The sequence below is a fragment of the Lipophrys pholis genome (assembly GCF_963383615.2).
Source record: "Lipophrys pholis genome assembly, chromosome: 7".
Lineage (NCBI taxonomy): Eukaryota > Metazoa > Chordata > Actinopteri > Blenniiformes > Blenniidae > Lipophrys > Lipophrys pholis.
Window position 1 is genome coordinate 21,756,937 of NC_137638.1, and position 19,808 is coordinate 21,776,744.

General features: G+C 41.2%; 3 protein-coding genes across 5 annotated transcripts in view; 1 reads left to right on the top strand and 2 right to left on the bottom strand.

The window, feature by feature from the left end:
* Positions 1-131: 131 nt before the first annotated feature.
* smn1 (survival of motor neuron 1, telomeric) lies at positions 132-4,242 on the bottom strand. 2 transcript variants are annotated; one of them, XM_080467938.1, is made up of 8 exons: positions 4,099-4,242; positions 3,690-3,761; positions 3,442-3,561; positions 3,048-3,233; positions 2,493-2,672; positions 1,703-1,777; positions 554-661; positions 132-344 (listed from the first exon to the last, which is right to left on the bottom strand). In XM_080467938.1, the coding sequence occupies exons 1-8, from the start codon at positions 4,144-4,146 to the stop codon at positions 288-290; spliced, it is 846 nt and encodes a 281-aa protein (XP_080324064.1). In that variant the 5' UTR covers positions 4,147-4,242; the 3' UTR covers positions 132-287. The 2 variants fall into 2 exon arrangements, with proteins under 2 accessions (XP_080324064.1, XP_080324065.1); XM_080467939.1 differs by lacking the exon at positions 3,690-3,761.
* Positions 4,243-4,248: 6 nt separating this feature from the next.
* Positions 4,249-7,089, top strand: hspb11 (heat shock protein, alpha-crystallin-related, b11). The gene is made up of 5 exons (XM_080467940.1): positions 4,249-4,460; positions 4,534-4,640; positions 6,102-6,170; positions 6,257-6,300; positions 6,385-7,089. The coding sequence occupies exons 1-5, from the start codon at positions 4,369-4,371 to the stop codon at positions 6,475-6,477; spliced, it is 405 nt and encodes a 134-aa protein (XP_080324066.1). The 5' UTR covers positions 4,249-4,368; the 3' UTR covers positions 6,478-7,089.
* Positions 7,090-10,356: 3,267 nt separating this feature from the next.
* The window catches only part of lzts1 (leucine zipper, putative tumor suppressor 1), a 22,299-nt gene continuing 12,847 nt past the window's right edge, over positions 10,357-19,808 (bottom strand). Inside the window, exons 2-9 of one of the 2 annotated variants that reach the window (XM_080468109.1) lie at positions 18,223-18,569; positions 18,001-18,129; positions 15,811-15,970; positions 15,327-15,718; positions 15,054-15,227; positions 14,809-14,940; positions 13,242-13,436; positions 10,357-12,936 (exon numbers count right to left, since the gene is read on the bottom strand). In XM_080468109.1, coding sequence (XP_080324235.1) covers positions 12,388-12,936; positions 13,242-13,436; positions 14,809-14,940; positions 15,054-15,227; positions 15,327-15,718; positions 15,811-15,970; positions 18,001-18,129; positions 18,223-18,453 — 1,962 coding nt within the window. In that variant the 5' untranslated portion in view covers positions 18,454-18,569 and the 3' untranslated portion in view covers positions 10,357-12,387. The remainder of the gene's footprint in view (positions 12,937-13,241; positions 13,437-14,808; positions 14,941-15,053; positions 15,228-15,326; positions 15,719-15,810; positions 15,971-18,000; positions 18,130-18,222; positions 18,570-19,808) is intronic. The other variant, XM_080468110.1, reaches the window with a different exon arrangement.

The following is a 19,808-nucleotide window of genomic DNA, read 5'->3' on the forward strand; positions in this document are numbered from 1 at the left end:
TGCTGGACAGTATTTGCCATTACAAGCAACATGTCACCGAGTCTGACAAGTGCACAATCAAGTGCCAGCTGACATCCTCAGCCAATAACTATTTCTAATGGTGTGGTAAAAAGAAGATGTGGAGACAGTTACCAACTCTGCAGTGATAGCCTTTATTTATCATATTTACAAAGAATACAAAAATCTCTTCCATTACATCAAAAGTTCATTTTGAAACTAGGAGGATGAACAAAAGGAAACAACAGGTTCTGCTTCATGTGAGGCCCGAGTTGATCGAACTAAACCTTTCACTTGTGGTGCAGTTTGCTCCAGTTAGCCGCTTCTTTCCGTCCCTGTTTTAACCCCTGCAAAAAAGGAAAATAATATCACCACACATCCATTTTGTCCTAATGAAGCTGATGAAGAGATTGTTCAAGCTCTGAGGCATGGAAGCAACTACAGCATAAACAAAAAGAAAAACGTGAGAAAGAACTTATACCATCTGCTGCATAGTTAAAAATACAGTATCTGTAATCCACAGCTGCAAGTCCTTTTCAGAGGTTATAACACATACCAGGTAGTATCCTGTGTGATATCCACTCATGTACCAGGATATGAGCACGCTCCCCAGGGCTTCGTCGTCCACTAAGTCAGGGCTCATTGGTGGAGGAGGAGGGATCATCTGAAGCAGATGGATCGACAGCATAGTAAAAGGTGTGTCCATGTCACAGATATCCTACATACGGTATAAATCTAAATTTAACACAGGTCTTTTCTCTTTTTCATGGAAATATGTCTGAAAAAAAAAAGTGGTCATCTTCTAGTCAGGGCCCAATATTCAGCTCCCAGTGTCAAGTGGAGTTTTGCATAACAGGAGCGTTAGAAACAAGAGGAGCATGTCAAACGTCCGGTGCACGAATTGAACCGTGACTCAGCAGTAGATCGTATTGAAAAGATGACCAGCCAGCTTTGGGTGCCGGACATCATGAACAAGCTGTTCAAACGCTGTAAAATGCTGCGTCTCAAATGCTTTGGACGGCAGCACGGATGATGCACTACGGTGAGCACGGGAGCACGGATGATGCACTATGGTGAGGTGCAGGCAGAACCAGAGCATGAGAGTGATGAAGGCTAGAGCGAAACCAGCAATGCAGGAGAAAAGCTGAGGACACTGGAGAGATTCCACTGTCTTTAAGACTGCATGCAACAAAGAAACCTCTGACAAGTGTTGCAAAGTTGCACAGTCTGACATGTATGTTTGCGAGCCTGTGCGTTTGTACGTGCACTGTCGTCCCGGTCCTTTCTGACAAGCATCTGGTTTTTATTAAAACACATTCAGAGAATCCCGTATGTCAATAAAATAGGAAAAATAACAGAGAAAAAAAAAAGTGTCCACATATTTTTTTATTATTTATTGATCAGAATTATATTTGTCTTCTTCCAGCTCTCATAACCACTGAGAGATTTTCAAACGGAACAAAACTTTAATTTAAACTCTAGACCACTGCTCATCTTATGAAGCCCAGTATGATGACATATCAGTTCTAAAACTCCCAAACAAGAATTCTGTTTGTTCTGAAGCATCGTGTGATCATACTGCAGATAAAAGACACTGATCTGAATGGTACTTTTTCGACGTGTCCAGCTGAATGAACTTGGCAAAAGAAAAACGGTCTACTGTAGCTTTTACATTTGTAAACATGAGTGTAAAGTCTCAACTCACCGGGGGACCAAAAGGCATCATTGGGGGCCAGGGAGGAGGTACAGGCCCATGGCCATCAGATCTCCTGCTACCTCCCTGCAAAACGAGACAAGAAATACAAGCTGGTTGAAAATTGTACTGAAGATCATCCATCTTCCATACAATTATATCTATTTCAGGTTCGTAAGATGCCGGACCCTGCTAACAATAGGGAAGGGAAACGTAAGCCAGTCACAGGGTAAACATAAAGAGGCAGACAACTACTCAAATTCACACCAATGTGCAATTTTAAAGTCACCAATTAGCCTGGAATATGTGCTTTTTTTGGACTGCGGGAGGAAACGAGAGTATCCAGAGAAAGCCATACACAGGAAGACCATGAAACTCGGCAGAGACAGGCCTGGCTTGGACTAGAACACGCAACGATCTCATAATATGAAGGTGCTAATCCACTACAAGATTGTGAGGTCCCCCCCCGTCCAGATCAGCAGACAAATAAATACGAGGTTGAAAAAAAGGCAAATTTTTCATTTCTTCTTCGGACATGTTCAGGTTTGTTTGTGCAGTTCAATACTGCCTGTAGCGCTTTGAAGATAAAAGCCATTTAGATTTTCTGTTCAATACGTCTGCAATAAATGACATCTTTGGGAGGTTGTTGTTTATATTCTTTTTTTTTTAATGTTCACACTGTAAACCCTTTATTGCTTACATCTCATTTTATTGGCTTCGGCAAAGAGTGTGCCTCCTTCCTACTGAATTTACAAGTTTGCCTTTGTTTGAAAGGATTTCTCGGAGGAGTGATTCTTCTTACCTGTCTGAAAGCGTGCATGGGCGGCGGGCCAGGAGGAAACCCAGGAAAACCAGGACCCCACATGGGAGGAGCTTCTTTGTGGGCTTTAGACTTCTGGGCTTTGCTGTGTGGTGGCTGTTTGTGTTGATGTGGTGTTGTTGATCTGTCACTCTCTTCAGTTGACGATTCCACCTCTTTCACCTGCAAGTTACACAAAGCCGTTGCTTCAGCATTGATTGATTTCTTTTTTTTTCTGTCCAACAGTAAAGGACTGTATCGTTTTATAAAGATTTTTAAAATGGCTTCAGATAAAATTGACACAAAGTTTTAAGGGGAAAAAAACTCTTATTAGACATTAGAAATACATTGCAAGATGTTACCAATTTTCTAATTACAACGCAATTCAGAATTTATTTGAGCAGATTAAGTTTTTTGTATTTACATGTTCATTTCCAGGAGTTAGCTAACAAGATCACCCTCAGTTATTAACATTTATGACACTTTGCATCACCCGTCAGCTTTGAACCTGCTGCCCGTGTTCCTTTACAAGGAAATCTTGTTCTAACATTTCTGTACCTTTACTTCTTCGTCAACCTCAGAAATCTCTGAGAGCAGATCTCTGAGGTTCTGTTCCTCCTCGTTTCCATAGTCTGTAAAAACAACGACGCAAGTGCCCCTTGTCTCGTTTATGGAGGAAATGGTGGCTGGATAAAGCTGGCCGTCCTCTGACCAGTACGCACTACACGAGTCCCCAACCTGCCACTGTAACACAACACAGACGTGATGAGGTAACAATGGCGCTTCATTAGTTTACAGATGAGAATTGAGAAACATCTTACCACAACTGAATATTAAAAAGTGTCCATGCTGCTTTGTCATTAGTTAATGAAAGTAATATTGATAACCGAGACTGAAAACATTATCAATCGTTAAGCCACCTTGATATATGTTTTATAAAATTTCAGCTGACCTCTTTATCTGAAGGTGCATTGTTTTTTTTTCTGCTGGGGTTCCTCTTGTTGTTTTTGCGTTTTTTTCCCGGCTGGTTCTTCCTGGAGGCTTGTGGTTCCTCCTCACCTTTCAGGGCAGTCTGGCACACAGAACAGGAGGCAAGTTAGAAGGTGAAAAGCCACGCAGAAAATGTATATGCATTTTATTTTTGGATGAAATGAAACTAAGGATTCTCTGATTCTTTGATACTGAAAACACATTGTGTACCTTGAATGAAGCCACTGCCTTGTCATAAGCTTTAATTAAAGCAGTGTCGTCCCAAATATCCGAATCGTCACTCTGTAAAACAATTTGAAAAAGAAAAATCACACACTTTGCAGACATTGTTAGCTCATCCCTTTAATGTGAGGAGGAAAACATTGTGGAAGACATCGTTTTCCTGAAATTTGCCTAACTACACAGTGGCAAGTACAGCAAAGAAAAACAACTTTGTGTTGCGTGTGTCTACATAACACAGTCAGAATCCGGGGTAATGTTACATCTCTGTCTGTGTAGTTCAGTTTTTTTCCGCGTTATAGCTTACAGCTACACTGATGGTGCCTTTGCTCACCGATTCCACCAAGATCTGTTACATTATGCGATGCCAGCTTACACTCACTGGTACATAATATCTCACCTGTCCGGATCCCCGTGTGAACAGCACTTCATTGCATCCGTTCGCCATGTGGATTTGTGTTTATTTCAGTGCTAACTGCTAACAGCTAGCGCTCAGAAAACAGAGGAACAACGTGCGTCGACTGTAGTGACGTCAGGCATCCGTGACGTTAATACTGTGCGCCTCAGTGGTTGGCTTGGTAACAGCCGAAACTAGTTGTTCCCGGAACCTTGTTATTCTCGCTTAAACTGAGGATATCTTCTTTGACCAGATATTAAAGAAGATAACGTTATGATTAATAACTCTTTAAGCTCCCTCGGAGCCAAAGTTGTGCTCGCGACCTCCAGCGATGAGAACCACCCTGCTGAAAACATCCTCGATAGGTGGGTGTACCTTTTTACTACGTCCTAGGTTCAGTGTTGAAATGTGCCTGCGACTTTTGTCTCCTCCACCCAGGAACACAAAAAAATTCTGGATGACCACCGGGATGTTCCCTCAGGAGTTTATTATCCGCTTTGCTGAGCCCACGCAGGTTGCTGCGGTGACTCTGGACAGCTACGATGGTAAGTAGGCAGAAAACCGTGAATATCGAGGTTTGTTTGAGTGACCACGGAGAAGTTTGGTCACCAACCAGTTGAGTAATGGAATGGTTCCCATTACTGAGTTCTTCTTTAGGTCTGGTGTTTGGACAGAGTGGGAAGCAAATCGCGACATAAAGGAGCTGCTGTCACGACAAATGAACTGATCATGGTTGTGAAACTTTTTAAGTCTTCCAGTTCAATTCATAAACATATCTGCAGTCTTTCTGAATGCTGCTTTTCTCTGGAGCTTAAAAAACACGTTAAACATTTCAATGAAGACAGCGCAGTTCATAATGTTATATGGCTTTAACCATTATAAGGCAAATTTTCTTTATTAGATATTGGTGTGTTTACTAGTGTTTGGCTTCACTGTAGTGTTCGAGAAAGAAAAGTTGGGAACCAGTGCTGTATGCAGATATTTTTCAGAAAGTATCAAGAAAAAGCAGTTCAAAACGAAGGGACATTTTAGTTTTTATGAATGTTGTATGCCTCGGGTTTTTCCTGCACAAAATGAGAACATTATTTTGGGTTTAAACTATTTTGAACACATAATTTAATATCATGGTGACGTCTAAGAGCTTCTTTTACAGAGAAGAAAAGCAGGAAACACAAACAGTTAACATTAATGACTGAGAAATGTTTATTCTCATGGGTTTAATCTGACACCCCCACCCCACAAATAATGGAAAACCGCATGCCCCTATTGTTCCTGGGTGGTCGGTAATTTTATTATTGAGTTATTGTTTTGAAGACAGAATAACGCGATACACTTTGAGTAGCATGTTCACATTTCAACATATACTTTGCCCATAGTAATAATTTAAAAGGAAAAAAAAATCATATGATCAAAAATAAATCCCAGCTCAAGTTACATCCTTATCACTGAGCATAAAACCACTGCAATACATCCATCCATCCATTTTCTTCCACTTATCCGTTTCCAGGTCACAGGGGTGACAGTCTCTCACCGTCACCCAGATCACATCGCTCCTGATTAAGAACCTTCCTGCAGGTGGTGCCCAATGTGGGACATGAACCCTCTACCTAGAGATTGTTAGTCTCATGCTCTACCAACTGAGCTAGCCGGGGCACTGCACATATATATTTTTTAAATTAAAATATTAAATATTATTTATTCAAATCAAAATGCAGTTACCTAATTATTTTAGACAGCACAGCCTCTAAAAGTGCTATTTGCAACCAACAACAGTCTTTCTGTTCTTCACTTATTTCTTTATGTTTTGTACTTCTGGGATATTTTTTACAGTTGGATTGCAGCACATACTGTACATATTAGATCTGCCCAAAGATAGATTGTCAATGAACATCAGGTCAAACGGCTATCAAGGTCACTTCCACAACGTATAACTTTTCCTGGATATATGTTTTGCGTACTGCCTCTCTGGAGTAACACCACCTTGACCTCTTTTTCTTTATTTGCAGTCAAGCATATAAAGGTAGAAAAGAACACCTCACAACGTACTACTCAGTTTGAGTTTGTTACAGAGAAAGGTAAGTCTTTCTACACCTTATGGCTGCACATTTAATTTGAACGCCAAAGAAGTGAAAGTGGGATTAACAAACTCATTTTGTGGCAGAATTTGAAAGTACTGAAGGACACCTTCAATCAAATGCTATTTCAGTAAGTGGAAATGACAATATTCTTGTTTAAAGGTTGTGAGCGTCTAGACTTTTGATCCACTACTTTATTTTTTTTATGTTTCAGCTGAACGGCTGCAGTGCGACCCACCTTCGTTTTATCATCACCTCTGGATATGATCATTTTGTCTCAGTGCACAATGTCTCGCTGGAAAACTGAAACGGACAGACATTTATTGAGAAGTGTGTGCACGTGCGTGTTTACATGTATTTTAACATGAATGGCAGTCATTGTATTTCATTTTTATTTCATTTTTAAATTGTAGATTTAACTACAGTTGTTAGAAATCTCACTTCACACCGAGAATCCTGAGTGAGCTGTATGTGCAATGCTTGTTTGTTTTTTTCCAGTCACTCCAGTTCAAAATGCATTCCAGAGTGTTTCTAAATTGTGTGTGGGAGTGAATGTGAGTGAGTATATGCTTGTCAAGGTATACACTCTTGCCTTCATCTATAGTCAGCTTGGACTGCCTCCAGCGCACCGCGGGCCCAAGTTGGATAAAGCACGATACAAGATGGATGGATGTAGATTTACACATTTGACAATGTTTGGCTTGGAAATCTGCCGCAGTAACTGGAAATGTGATACCCATCTTCAGTAGATATGTTGAGTTACCTTGGAAAAGTCAATGTCTAAACAAAATTGCTTATCCTCTTAATCTTATCAGTTAAAAAATGCAGATAAAGCATTTGGTTCGGAGCTGCAGTTAATATTTAAAGCTGACCTCTGATGAAATAAATGCTTCCATTTCTAAATGGACTTTTTCCTGTCTTTTGTATACGTAATGTTATTTATGCACTTATTTCTATTTTTTTTTTAATTTATATTCTACATTCAAGTGTTCTGGCTAATTCCACAAGCTGATAATATGCAAAGCTTCAGCGTCAACGAGTCCAACTGTGATGAATGGTAGAATTACTTACAAAGGAAGTTTCTCTCTGTGTGAGAGATAGAGTTAATTAACTAATTCTGAGCTTCGGGGGCCTTGAATTGGCATCCGTACAGCTCCCTCTCACCTCCACCACCATGAGCAGAATTCGACATCTCCACAGACATGGGTAACCATGGGCGATGTTACTATGGGGGGGTTGGGGAACCAGATGGCCTCCCAGCCAACCAACAAATGTCTCAAGACTATGGGTTTAATCACTCTGACTGCTCAACCCGCTGCCCGTACGTATATCTCGAACACACACGCTTACACGCAAACAGTAACTCCTATCTACCTCCATTGCCATTTCAACTTGTCGGTAGCAAAGGCTTCAGCACTACTCGAAGACCCTTTGGGACTCCCTCCCCAATTACTTTGCTGACTGCAGAGGAGCTTGGGGATTTGCCTAGGCTGTGTTTGCGATAGTCCAGTCCACATTCAGGTCTCCAAATAAACCAATAAAAATATGAAATACACGCCTGGGTAACTGGCCCCCTGATATTTTAGAGCAACTAATTGCTTAGGGGTATGGCTGGGATACAGCACATTTGAGTATGTGAGTGTGTAATGAGTAATGAGGGCGAGGTAGAAACTGATACAGTGTTATTGACTCATCTATTATTTACTGGTATGGAATATTTATTATACTGTTGGAGGTGAAGGTTGCACCACGAAATGAAGTGCAAACCGTCGCTTTGTATGAATGCAATATTTTTCTCCACGGATAGTTGAAATTGGGAATTTATTACATGTGCCGGTTGTGAGCGTGTAGCCATAAATCCCCTTTTTTGCATGTTGAACAGGTTCACAGGCGCACCTCCCCGTTACTAATGAATTCAGGCCCCTTTTGTGCTTGACTGTCAGCCGATCAGGAGAATCACAGCAGGATATGAGTGCGTTATTATCATGTCACTGCAGGGCAGGGCCAAATTGTAACCCGGTGTCCTCAGACGGCTGCCTGACTGCTGTCCAATCACACAGACATCTGCTAGACCCAAACTCTGTATGTTCTGCTCAATCCATGACAGAGACGTCTATCAAAACTAACTCTTAAAAAAAAAAAAATCCCTAACTTCCAACATGCAGAGATCAAAAATGGTAGACGTTGTATTAAAAAGGTAAAATTCATAGTCTAAAGGAGCATTTAGGGAGGGATATTTCTGTTAAACTACATTACAATAGGCTGTATGCTTATTGTACGAATCAGAAAAAAATAGATTGCGTTAAGTTCTGTGTTTATTCTTTGCATTTTGTGTAAGAACTGGTGATGTTTCTTTTATGGTTATTTTGAGGTCCCAATCACCCACCCAGCTGGACAATATTTTTTTCCTTGCCACAGCAGTGACTTTGAATTTCTTGTTATCTTGTCACTACGGTCCTCCTTTCATGTCGGTGACAGAGAGCCACACGCATTGACAATGGGCTTTAATTTGATTTCAGTTGTGATTGGGGCCCATTGGCTGAGTTATGACAGAAGTGGAGATGCAAAATAGCTGTTGTGTGCATAAGGAAACACTATCAAAGGGCTGAAATTAAGATGATTAGATGGGAGAAGAAAACAATCTTCTCATTATATGAGCTCAAGATGAATGGAGAGTGATAATGAGGGTTTCACAAAGAGTGAAGCTGGAGACAGTTTGAAGATATATTAACAGCATTCATATGTATTTCCAAGGCTAAAGAGAGAATTTGCTTGTCAAGACATTTTTCTTTTTTTTTTCTAAATTGAATACCTCTACATAGAATTATTGCAGCCACAAAGTCTATGGCAAAAAATAGACAGTTTCACTCTTTTAACAAAATATCCATTAAAGGATAGTCTTAATGGTCAATACAAACAGGTTTTGATGGAAAGTTCTTGTTTTAGCATACATAAAACAGCTATTTCCTGTGTGGCATCTCTTTTTCTGGGTTTCGACTGAATGACTTTGTCAATGAATGAAGACTTCCATGTAAACTGAATTCCAGAATGCGGCTCTGTAAATGAGCAGAAGTGCTGTGCACTGATGCACAGATGACAAACATTTGTCGCGTTACAAATCACCTATACGTTTGTACCACTGCTTGTTTTTGGTTTTCTCATTTCCAATTCTACCTCAGCACATCGGCTAATTCACTGGGGATCTTTTCCCCAAGGTGCTCAAGCCGCTCCTCGCTTGATTTTGTTTACGCGCAATTTTTTTTTTCTTCTCTCTCACACTGACTGCAATATCAACTATCATTTTTCCGCCTCCCTGTTGGGCTACTTTTCTGTGCTTCGGCCCGACGTGAGGCGGGATGCAAAGCACTTATCAGTCACTCGAGTTTGAGTGCCACTGGTTACGGCACCTCACCTCAGATTGCACTTAGCCTGTCTGTTTTCCAAATCTCCCCTGACCTGCTGTGGTAATGTAATGTAATGTAATGGTGTATAGCTGGGAAATCTGAGGCAGCCTTGCAACACAGATTGCCACACATTCTTGACCTGCATGGTGGGCATACAGTATATTTCTGCTTGACTGTCTGCCTATGCAAACTTGTGACCATTGCGTAGGTGGAGCAGTTAAAGTTTCGCTTCTCAAATGACTTCGCCCTTGTTTGGAGAGGAATAACTCCAAAATAGCAAAGCCAAATGGTCGTAGCTGCTGATAGGAAGCCCGTGGAACAGTGCCAGTTAGCTGTCACAAAGTTGGATGAACAATGTAGTGGTAGAGGTACACGTAACTGGGTGGTTACTTTTTTTTCTTTCTTAGTTTTTCTCAAAAATACTTGTCTTTATTGCTATGCAGCTCCCATTTAATATTTCTCCCTCCAAACACCCACAGAGCACAAATTGAATGATCACATTTGCTGTTGGTTCCTGTCAGGGGATTGTGTCGTATGATCTACATTTATGGACCATGAATTACTGCTGCATATTGGGAGTGTAGTAACGAGTCCTTTTTTTTAATTGGTTCTGACAATAGATTTGTTTCAATACACTGTTATCCTTTTCTTTGCAAAGCAGTCCTCTGATTTAAACATATATCCCTGCTTGTGTATTGAAATAATTGCAGTCATACATTTTTAGCCAATCATATTCAATACAAATGTTTGCTCCAGGAGTAATATAGAAACATTCACGCAGAAAGATTTGCAGGTTCAGTTTACTCACCAGTGAAATATTCTCAGTAACAAAGTTCAAATTTAACAATATCTGCAGAGTGACAAAAATATACAGACAGTTTTATAAAATATTACTGCATCGTGGTCTGTTTGCATATCGACCTATACCCTCTATCAATGGGTGAATATGTGTTGACATTTTGAGATGGTTTTGACATGCATTTTAAAAATGTGAAACATTTGACATCGGTGTGGCTGCAATAACCAATAACACAAGATATGTGTGCCGAGTAGAAACAACAAGGGAAACCGTTTTGAGACTACTTTCTGTGCCCACACCCATTTAGAAATGTGGATGAGAGCGTACAGTGACAATAAAATGTTTAGGGACCTACATGTACATTAGATGATATATCACAGTCATTTTGTCATGCTAGAGAAGACAGATGCTCAGCAACCAACATGCTCATTGTGCGTTACCATATAGGACATTAATGAAATCACATTTCATTGCCTGGACTGTTTTAATTAATGAAATCAATTAAAAAAACAATACATGATTTGTTAACGTTAGCTATGCTCAAAAGGTAATGTAGTTTGTGTTTGGTAGGTTATTTCTTTGTTGCAGCAAAGTTCCTTGGTGATAAATCTTATAAAATTTGAAAGCACAATTATTTCCCTTTTGAATTGTGCCATATTTGAAAGGCACATGCATTTGTGGAATGAAGGGCAGAGCTGAGCATGTGGGCTGTGCCCATGCTGCTGACTCTTGTTTTGTTCAGTGTATTGGGTTAGTTTTCAGATTAAATTCTGCATTTGTCACATGTCGGCGAACAACACACCCAAATTTGCCTCAAAATTGTTCAATGTCGTTAAGGTTAGGACGGTTGAAGGTCCACACCATCCTCTCCTCTCTGGAGGTTCAATTCTGGGGATTCTTAAAGAAAACAATTGTTGAACCAATGGATGTGGCTGCCACATGTAAGGCGTTCTGTCCATCCAATGGAAGCAGCTTGGGCTTTGGGGATACTTCGACACATGGACAGGGAATATTTGGGCGTCGAACCCACAACCTTCAAATCAAAGGATGACCACTCTACCCATCGAACCACAGCTGACCCCAAAACAATGGATATGGCTGCCACATTCCATAGGGCACTCAATCCATCCACTATGAGCAGTTTGAGGTTCAGTGTTTTGCTCAAGGACACTTCGACATATATGGACACAATGATTGGAGATTGCACCTACAATCTTCTGATTGAAGGATGACTACTCTAGCAACCGAGCCACCGCCGTACGGCTGTAGTCTGAGCTAAACCTGCTCTTTGGGGGTGAGAATGCCCCTCTCGGAGGATAGAGTTTGGTCTTGGACTGTGAAAATATAGGATTACAACTGGTTGCAGAATCTTATCTTGATTTCTCTTCATAAACAAAAGTGGCAATTAGACACCTGCCCATCCGCACCTGAGAGTACCAGACGCTCAAAACCGCAACAGCAAAGAACATCTGTTGGCAGGAGAAGATTCGGCATAATTTACGTGTGCGCAACCCAAATACTCAGCTCTGCTGGTCATCCCACAAATGCCTGTTTCTTGCAAATGCAGCATGGTTCAGAAGAGAAACAAAGAGCCTTTCCGAAAAACATGCTTTCCCAACCAGTATTGCTACAAAGAAATAATCTACCAATCACAAATGCCCTTTATTTTTGTGCATAATCTACAATGTTGTGAATGACATGAATATTAAGTGAATCTGTTTAACAGCATGGGTAAAAAAATAAAATAAGTTATTGTTGAACATTAAATAACTTAGTATTTGCTTAAAAGAGTGTAAACATTAAAATCTATTATTAATAGGGTTGTTTTTTCCCCTAGATTATACACTTCTATTAAATAACCCATGTAAAACACTAATTAGCAGTGTGTATGCATCCCTCTCTGTGATGTTGCATGTGAGGAAGATAATTATCTGTAATGACATTAAAAAAAACCAAAAAAAACACTTCAGAGTCTGTGTCAGAGTTACTGAAATCATGTGAAATCATGCTCCCTTTAAATCTCTGTGGCAATTACGTCGTCATAAGTTTGTAATCCTGAGCTGTAGGGAAGGTCCATGCCAAGTTCTGTTCGGCTTTCCAGTTCAGCTGTCACCTCCTTCAGGATCCTCTCCAGGTCCTGGTTTTTCCTGTGCATCTGCAGGTAGTTGATCTGGAGCTGTTTCTGGTACTTGATGACCCTGTCTTTCTCCTTGTTCCACGTCTGCCGCTCCTGCTCAAAGCTGCTTGCCAGCCTCTCTTGAACACTCTTCTCCTCGCTGAGCCGCTGCTTCAGTCTCTCCACTTCTTTTTGGAGCGATTCGTTGGAGACGTGTTCCCTGTTTTCGTCCATCTGGCCTCGGCCTGGAGTGTCTGAACCTTGGTTTGGACTTTCCGAGGTCTGAGTCTGGGAATGGGCCCCGAGTTGCAAGCTGTGCTGCAGCCTCTGCGCTTTGGCTGTAGCGAGGTCCTTTTTCATTCCCTGAATGTCCTTCTCCAGTTTGCCCACTTTCTCCCTCAAAAAATCAGCCTCATTCTTTTTGCGCTGAAGCTCATTTTGGCAAACCTGAAAATAAAACGATGGAAAATATGCAGACAGAGGCAGCAATTAGGAAGAATATTTTGAGTGATATAAATGGCCTTAATTATGGAAGGTGTCAAACAAGCTCATGTTTCAAGACTGTGATTAAGTCTGCTAAAGCATGGAAATTAAAAACACTACACTGGACAGGTCGCTGTCAAATGTAACACATAATTGCAGGACTTTTTTTTCCCTCTCCAACAGACAGCCTCTATAAGGGCCGTGTGAGAATATTATTTGTATCCTTATTTCAACTCCATTGTGAAATCAGTCAATACTGGGGAACTAACCTCAACCTCAATGGAACGAGAGCGCAGTTTGTCTTCATGGTCTTTATTCTGTTTCTCAAGCATTTCCATTTTTGCCAAGTTATCCTTCAGAGATGCCCTGAGGCTCACTATCTCGTTTAGCTTGTGGCCGACATCCGCTTGGCAGTCTCTGAGTTGCTGCTTCAACAAGGAGATTTCTCCCATCTTCTGGCACACCTAAATTTGGACATATGAGATCACAGAAATAAAAGAGTTTATTATCGTCATTATGAGAGCTCAGCATGGGAAGAGAAATAAAATTAAACCATCAATCACCATAATGGCATAATACATTGAATCATCCATTGTATTCCTTTTCATTTTTGATGTAGCCTATACCTTCAACTTTCGCGTCATACACGCTTTTTTAATAACGAATGTTGTGCATTTTCTTTCTTTTTTTTTCAAATAATGTAAGTACCAAAAGAATTATTGTAAAATGTAATTTTGGCTGCACCAAAGTCTTTACTACTTACACCCATTTCAACATTTCAGAATTTACTCTAGCTCTGAAATGCTGGATAACTGTAATGGACATTAAATATTAGTACGAGAGAATTGTGTTACATTTGCATGCACGGAAAACTACAGTTTCACATTTGCATATGATGCCAACAGTAAGTGAAAGAGTAGCGAAAAGGTTTTAATACGCTTCAACTGTTTCCCTATTGTTGGCCATATGAGGGCAGTGCAACCAGCCGTGAGCTCCACTATGACCTATTATCCACAGAGAAAGTTGGCAAAAGTGTCAAGAAACATTAACCTCAGTGCAGCAATGTGAATCCAATACTCCACTTCCACCAACCCCTGAAGAAACACATACTTCTTAAAGGACAAGAACCTTGCAGCTAAACTACACACTGTAACTATATGACTATACCCCTCTCTTCAATGTCTAGCTTCAAGCTGGTAGGAAAACTAGGATGGCCACAAAAATCATAGAAGATATAATGATGTAATTTGTCTCTGTTGGGACATGGTAGAGACATGGTAATATAAAATGACATACTCGGGTGTAGAGGGCATGCGCTTTATGGAGTTATGGAGGTAGGATCTTATTCGAAGGTAAAGGTAACATAAACAAGACAAGCATAGCGATTCATGAGTATTCAAAATATGGGCGCATGAGGCCCCACCTCACAAAGCTTGGATCTGGTACATACACAAAGTAGTAAGTTGACTACTGGACTTCCAAATCCTTTTCACATTGTAATATATTTTTTTTCAACAGTTGCCAGGATCTTTTGGGCAATAAAATTGTCCATCATAACAATACATATACTCGGATATAAAGAGCTAGAGTCACATCCAGCAGGTTTTTAATGGAAGAAAATATAGACTGTTGTCAATAAAACTTTAATGTTTGAATTCGTTCCTATAAAAAACTTTGTGTAAAATGGTGGATAAATTGTGAATTTAGGTCACTTTAGTGATGGAAGCATTCACATTCTTACAGCTCACCAAAGCCCATGCAAGATTTTACTGCACTGCTTCAAATACTAAAAGGTTTCATGCTCAATTTATATCCCACCTATGACTCATGACTCACCTCCCACTGAGTCTCCTCCAGTGTTGGAGCGAGTTGTGTGTTCTGCATCTCATAAGACTTGAGTCTGAGCTCCACAAGATCCTTCTCTTGAGTCAGCTTGGAGATATCTTCCTGAAGCTTTTTCTTCTCGGTCTGCAAAAGAGATTTCCATTCTGACATTGTTCATTCATGCAATTGTAAACATATGCATGTGCTGTGCTTGTACTGAGCTGAGTTGAGCTCAATGACAGCGAGTGGGATCTGACCTGGAGCTGGCTGACCTGCAGCTGGAGGGCTTGATGTGTTTTTGCTGCCATTTGGGACACTTGTCTCAGCTTTGTGGAGCATCGCTGCTTCAGCCCTTCCATCTCCTCAGTGCAGTACTTTTGTCTCTCCTCAAACAGCTGGCAGGTGTCTGCTTCCTTCTCCTCAAAACTCACCTGTTGGAAAGGGGAAAGAAAACACAGTCTTAAGTACTCCATAATACGTGCTCATCTTGATTAGGAGCACATGCTGCTTTCCTTTTAACAGTTCAATACCTGTAGCTCCTGCAGCTCACTTTCTCTCTCTAGGAGTCTTTGTTCTAAATGTTCAATCAGCGACTCATCTGTTGTAATGGGGGACCGAATCCCACCTGCAGTTTCTGTGAGAAGGGGGGGTTCATCAGCGGAAAGCGCAGAACCAGTATCCTCATTAGCCTTAGGTGCCGTTCCGCTCATCTTTAAACCAGCCCTGTAGCTACAGTCAAGGTTACTGCTATTCCCATTGACCCACGGAGGGAAATTGGGCTGCTCTCCCTTGCAGAGGCTGCTTGCGAGAGCTGAGCTCCCGTCACCATGACTGACAGGGCCGGTGGAAGCACTTAGGCTGCCGCTGGTGCTGTGGGTGGGCAGGCTAGACATGGAGTTGCGTCCGGAGTCAGAGAGAGTCCCTGAAAAGGAAAGGATAACATTGTATATCTGCACAAACCTGACATCAGAAAATCTCATTCGAAAGCAACAGTTTACAAAAATAAACAATAACCTAAGGTGTCTTGCGTATGTTTGATATTTGGGCTGCGTGATTTCTTCAAAGGACAGAGGATGCTGTCCAGGCTGTGGTGGCTTGTCTCGGTGGAGGAAGTCCTTGAGGGATTTACGGGTTTGAAGGCAGTGGAACGGACCAATGACTTCTCCGCAGAGGTCTGAAAGAGTGAAATGACACACAGTCAGGGGTGCTCATCCCTTTTTTTGTTTTCATATTCAGTGGCTTCCCTCAGCTGACAGCGCTGCAAAAGGCTCGTCCTCATGAAGCACTGCAGAGAGAAGAGGAAGGACGAGTTCTGTTCTGAAAGGTGCAAAAAAAAAAAAAACATCTCTCGTTTTCACAGAGATAAATATTGTCACATGCTAGAAGTCTGTACACATGAAAGGGATGAACTTTTTTTTTTTCTCCAGTTGTGTCTCTTCTTATTAGAAATAGAACCACTGAAGCGTGACGAATTGCTTCACTTCAAGCTGGCAGTATTAAAAGTCACACAGCAGTAGTTTCAAGTAAAATTCACTAGACTGTCATAAAAGAGAAAACTCATTTTAAGATGAACTTATACTCCGCACGACCCATCTGTGCTGTCCAAGAATGTCACAAGCTTTAGCATACTTCCCCATTCTTCCCGTCCTTTCTCCTCTCCTCTGCATCCCACATCTTTCCTCGGTGTGCTGTCTGAGGGAAGATGAATAGCCCTTCTCTGCGATATTAATAATGTGAGCTATTGCTGAAGTATACGGAGTAAAGCTTGTGAGCTCAGCATTCCTTCTCACTGACTTCATGGCTGGGATGCCATTCCTTTTTCTCTTTTTTTCCTTCTACCCCTGAAACTCTCTGTGACCCCCTGTGTCTCATTCCCTTTTTTTCTACTTCCACCTTGCTCCACGATGTCCCTGACGAATAAAGACCCATTGAGGAAAACACCGTTTGCCAACGTATTCTTGGCACAGCTATAACCTCTCCGAGAAGATCAAGGCATTGTTAGGTCATTAATCTGGGAGAGGGTGATTAATAATCTGGGAAGCTCCAACACGGGTTACAAGGAATAGCTGCTACCTCTTAAACCACCTGCTGAGCTTGTTCTATCCCCCTGTTGGCCGTGAGGTTATCAGTCATTTACAAGTTCAAAGACGACAGAGGCAATCATAATAGTTGTCGGAATAACTATACCAACTGCTCCATGATGGTAAAGCACAGGAAAGATCCGTTTTATGAGTGTGTAAAAGTGAACATAAAATTGTAATCTCAGCTAATATTTAGTCTTATGGAAGTTGCAGGCACTACTTTTTTTTTTTGTCTGCATGCCTTTTATGAAGATAAAACCCAGCAGCCACTCAGCTGGAAACAGAAGCAGATTGCTGGAATGGCTGTGTCTGACAATAACAAAATATTAACACCCCTTCAAGTTTACGAACTTACTCACTTTAACAGCACCAAGGGAGTTTTGTGCTTGGCTGTGCTTGTGCAAATTGCAAGATACTTTTGGGCAAATGCATAATAAGAAAAATGTTTTATATGTTGAATTGAGACTATTAGTAAGTGTAACCAGCCTGTTTTATCTGGTTATATTTAACTTCCAAACATGATCATTCTTGCATTTTCTCATTTCTGGAAACTGTCCCAGCTGAAAGTAGTTATAATGGTGAGGAGGATGTGTTGGCCCAGTCCAGGTTAATACCTGGAACAGTGTGATTTTAGTGTGAGTCCCACACTAAAATCCAATGTTAATTTGTAGATAATTCTTTTTGTTTTAATTACCTCATTGTTCTTTTGGAGATGGCTCTTGATTGGCAATTTCCCTCAAAATGCATGCAGTTTGAGTTTGCACAATTTACACAAATTTCACATCTTGCAGCACGGCTTAGCTGGAAACGTATTTATTGAAGGGCCTGCTTACAGTATGTCCTGGCATCAACTCAATGCCATGAAACAGCGAAATCATAAAATGGTTAAATGTGGTTTTTAGTGCAACGTTTAAGTGGATTAAACCAAGTGTATTTTGTTATTTTGTGAGACTTATAGTAATATTGACACTGACTTTCTGTTTCCTACTGCTTTTATTTTTCATGCTGAGATAACCGTGCAAAAGCTCGGCATGAAACAAATCAAAAACTGCCCAAAAGTGTGAACATTTCTTTACAAGCCTCTACTTTAGATAAATCATAAAATAATAAATCCCAGACGTACCTTCTCAGTCATTTTTCCGGCCATGAGCAACAGTTTTGGCTGCATTCGTACGTCGGTTTCACCGTCTCTGCTCACTCGGTCCTCCATCGATCTCTCTCTGTGGTACAACGACCTCGGCTTTTGGCTCACCTTGTGCATAACCAGGACAAACATTTTAACCAAATGTCACTAAAACAGGCTGCATGTTGAACTTGCAAACCATCTGAAAATGTGTGACCTTACCTTTATGTAGAAAAAATCCTCACTTCTTCCCGAGCGTGAGTGTGAGAGGCCCTTGACAGGATGGGTGGAGGCTGAGGAGCACTGAGTGAAGCTGCACTTCAGTAGCTCGTCCAGGCTGCAGCCGCCGCTCTTTCTGTGGTGACTTGTTCCCTCTTTTAACCTGTGCTCAGATGCTTTGCAGTGTTTGCTGTTGAGGCTGTTGCCGTTAACGACGCTGCTGACACTGCCCATGGTCCTGCAGGCACAGGCGAGGGCAGGAGGAAGATGAAGTCCAGAAGGTCGAGTTACATAAAAGTGAGGTGAAGACTCGTCTCATGACCCCAGAGAAGTTCTGTCAGCGGCTTCATCTATGAGACAAGAAGGCGACAGTGTACAGTAAACATGAGTGCATTACGTATGTGATCCTGAAATTGACTATTTCAAAGATTCTGATAGGATTTTTCATGAGGCGATCGATTGCCGTCGAATTCCTATACCTGCATTACTCTACTCTTGGGTCACAGAAAGCTGGAGTTTATCCCATAAAAGCTGAAAGCTAAATCTGAACAAAAGGTAGAGTAAACCCGAGACAAGTCTGTTGGCTATCACCAGGCTAAAACAGAGACAGACAACCACGCACTCACTCAGTTGTAACAAGTGTGTCCACACACACACACACACACACACACACACACACACACACACACACACACACACACACACACACACACACACACACACACACACACACACACACACACACACACACACACACTATGCAAATTTAGCAGAAAAAAAGAAAGATACAAGACCGGCAGTTCAAACTCCCCCCAGATTACCTCTTAGAAAGCCAGCAGACCCTTTCTCCTATCGTTAATTTGCCAAACCATCAAAGTGAAACCAAATCCTGACAGACACACCTACTTTAACAAAAGCATTTAAATGTAGTTTCATCATTTTGCTGTGAATTTCAAGAAGCTTCAGTTTGAATATGGTTTCAGCCGACAAGGGATAATCTAACCCCCCCCCCCATTTGATATTTGGAGCTTCCCCAAGGGGGTTGCGCCCCAAGATGGGAAGCCCCAGTGAGAGCTTTGTCTATCTCTAAATAAGGTGATACAATAATAACTGAGATGAAGGCCCACTGACAAAATCCTTTAAATTTAGGTTATTAAAGAAAATAACAAGCTGGATGTCAGTGGTGACAGTCCTTAGCTATTACATCTTATAACTCCATTGCCATTATTAAATAATTGTGGATTGGCAATCAAAGAGGTTTTTTACTCAACTTGCCCATATGAGTGTCCTGACAGGTTAACAATACAGTGGCAATTATGTCTTACCGCCAAACAGAACATAACTGTGGTGTCGAAACCGCAAATAAAGATTTTTTTATCAAAGACAAAATCATGTCATATTTTGCTTTGATGCTTATCTGTGTTATTTGGTTACTGTGTATTGCAGGAGTGCACGGTTTAGGCAGGTCTGTTCATATTTGTGGAACACAGTTTAAATAAAAGCCCGTCTTGGCTCTCTGCCTGGCTTTGTGATTCTAGATTTATGGCTCAGCCGTTGCATTTGACAAATAACCTTTTGGGTGCCCTTCC

What these genes read in the sequence shown, in the direction of transcription:
- smn1 (XM_080467938.1), bottom strand. Translation starts at nt 4,146, where the DNA reads ATGGCGAACGGATGCAATGAAGTGCTGTTCACACGGGGATCCGGACAG. An exon ending in AGGTTGACGAAGAAGTAAAG is followed by an intron (nt 2,673 to 3,047) that starts GTACAGAAATGT and finishes TGTAACTTGCAG; the next exon opens with GTGAAAGAGGTGGAATCGTC. An exon ending in ATCACACAGGATACTACCTG is followed by an intron (nt 345 to 553) that starts GTATGTGTTATA and finishes CCTTTTTTGCAG; the next exon opens with GGGTTAAAACAGGGACGGAA.
- hspb11 (XM_080467940.1), top strand. Translation starts at nt 4,369, where the DNA reads ATGATTAATAACTCTTTAAGCTCCCTCGGAGCCAAAGTTGTGCTCGCG. An exon ending in GCTGAAAACATCCTCGATAG is followed by an intron (nt 4,461 to 4,533) that starts GTGGGTGTACCT and finishes TCCTCCACCCAG; the next exon opens with GAACACAAAAAAATTCTGGA. An exon ending in TGAGTTTGTTACAGAGAAAG is followed by an intron (nt 6,171 to 6,256) that starts GTAAGTCTTTCT and finishes ATTTTGTGGCAG; the next exon opens with AATTTGAAAGTACTGAAGGA.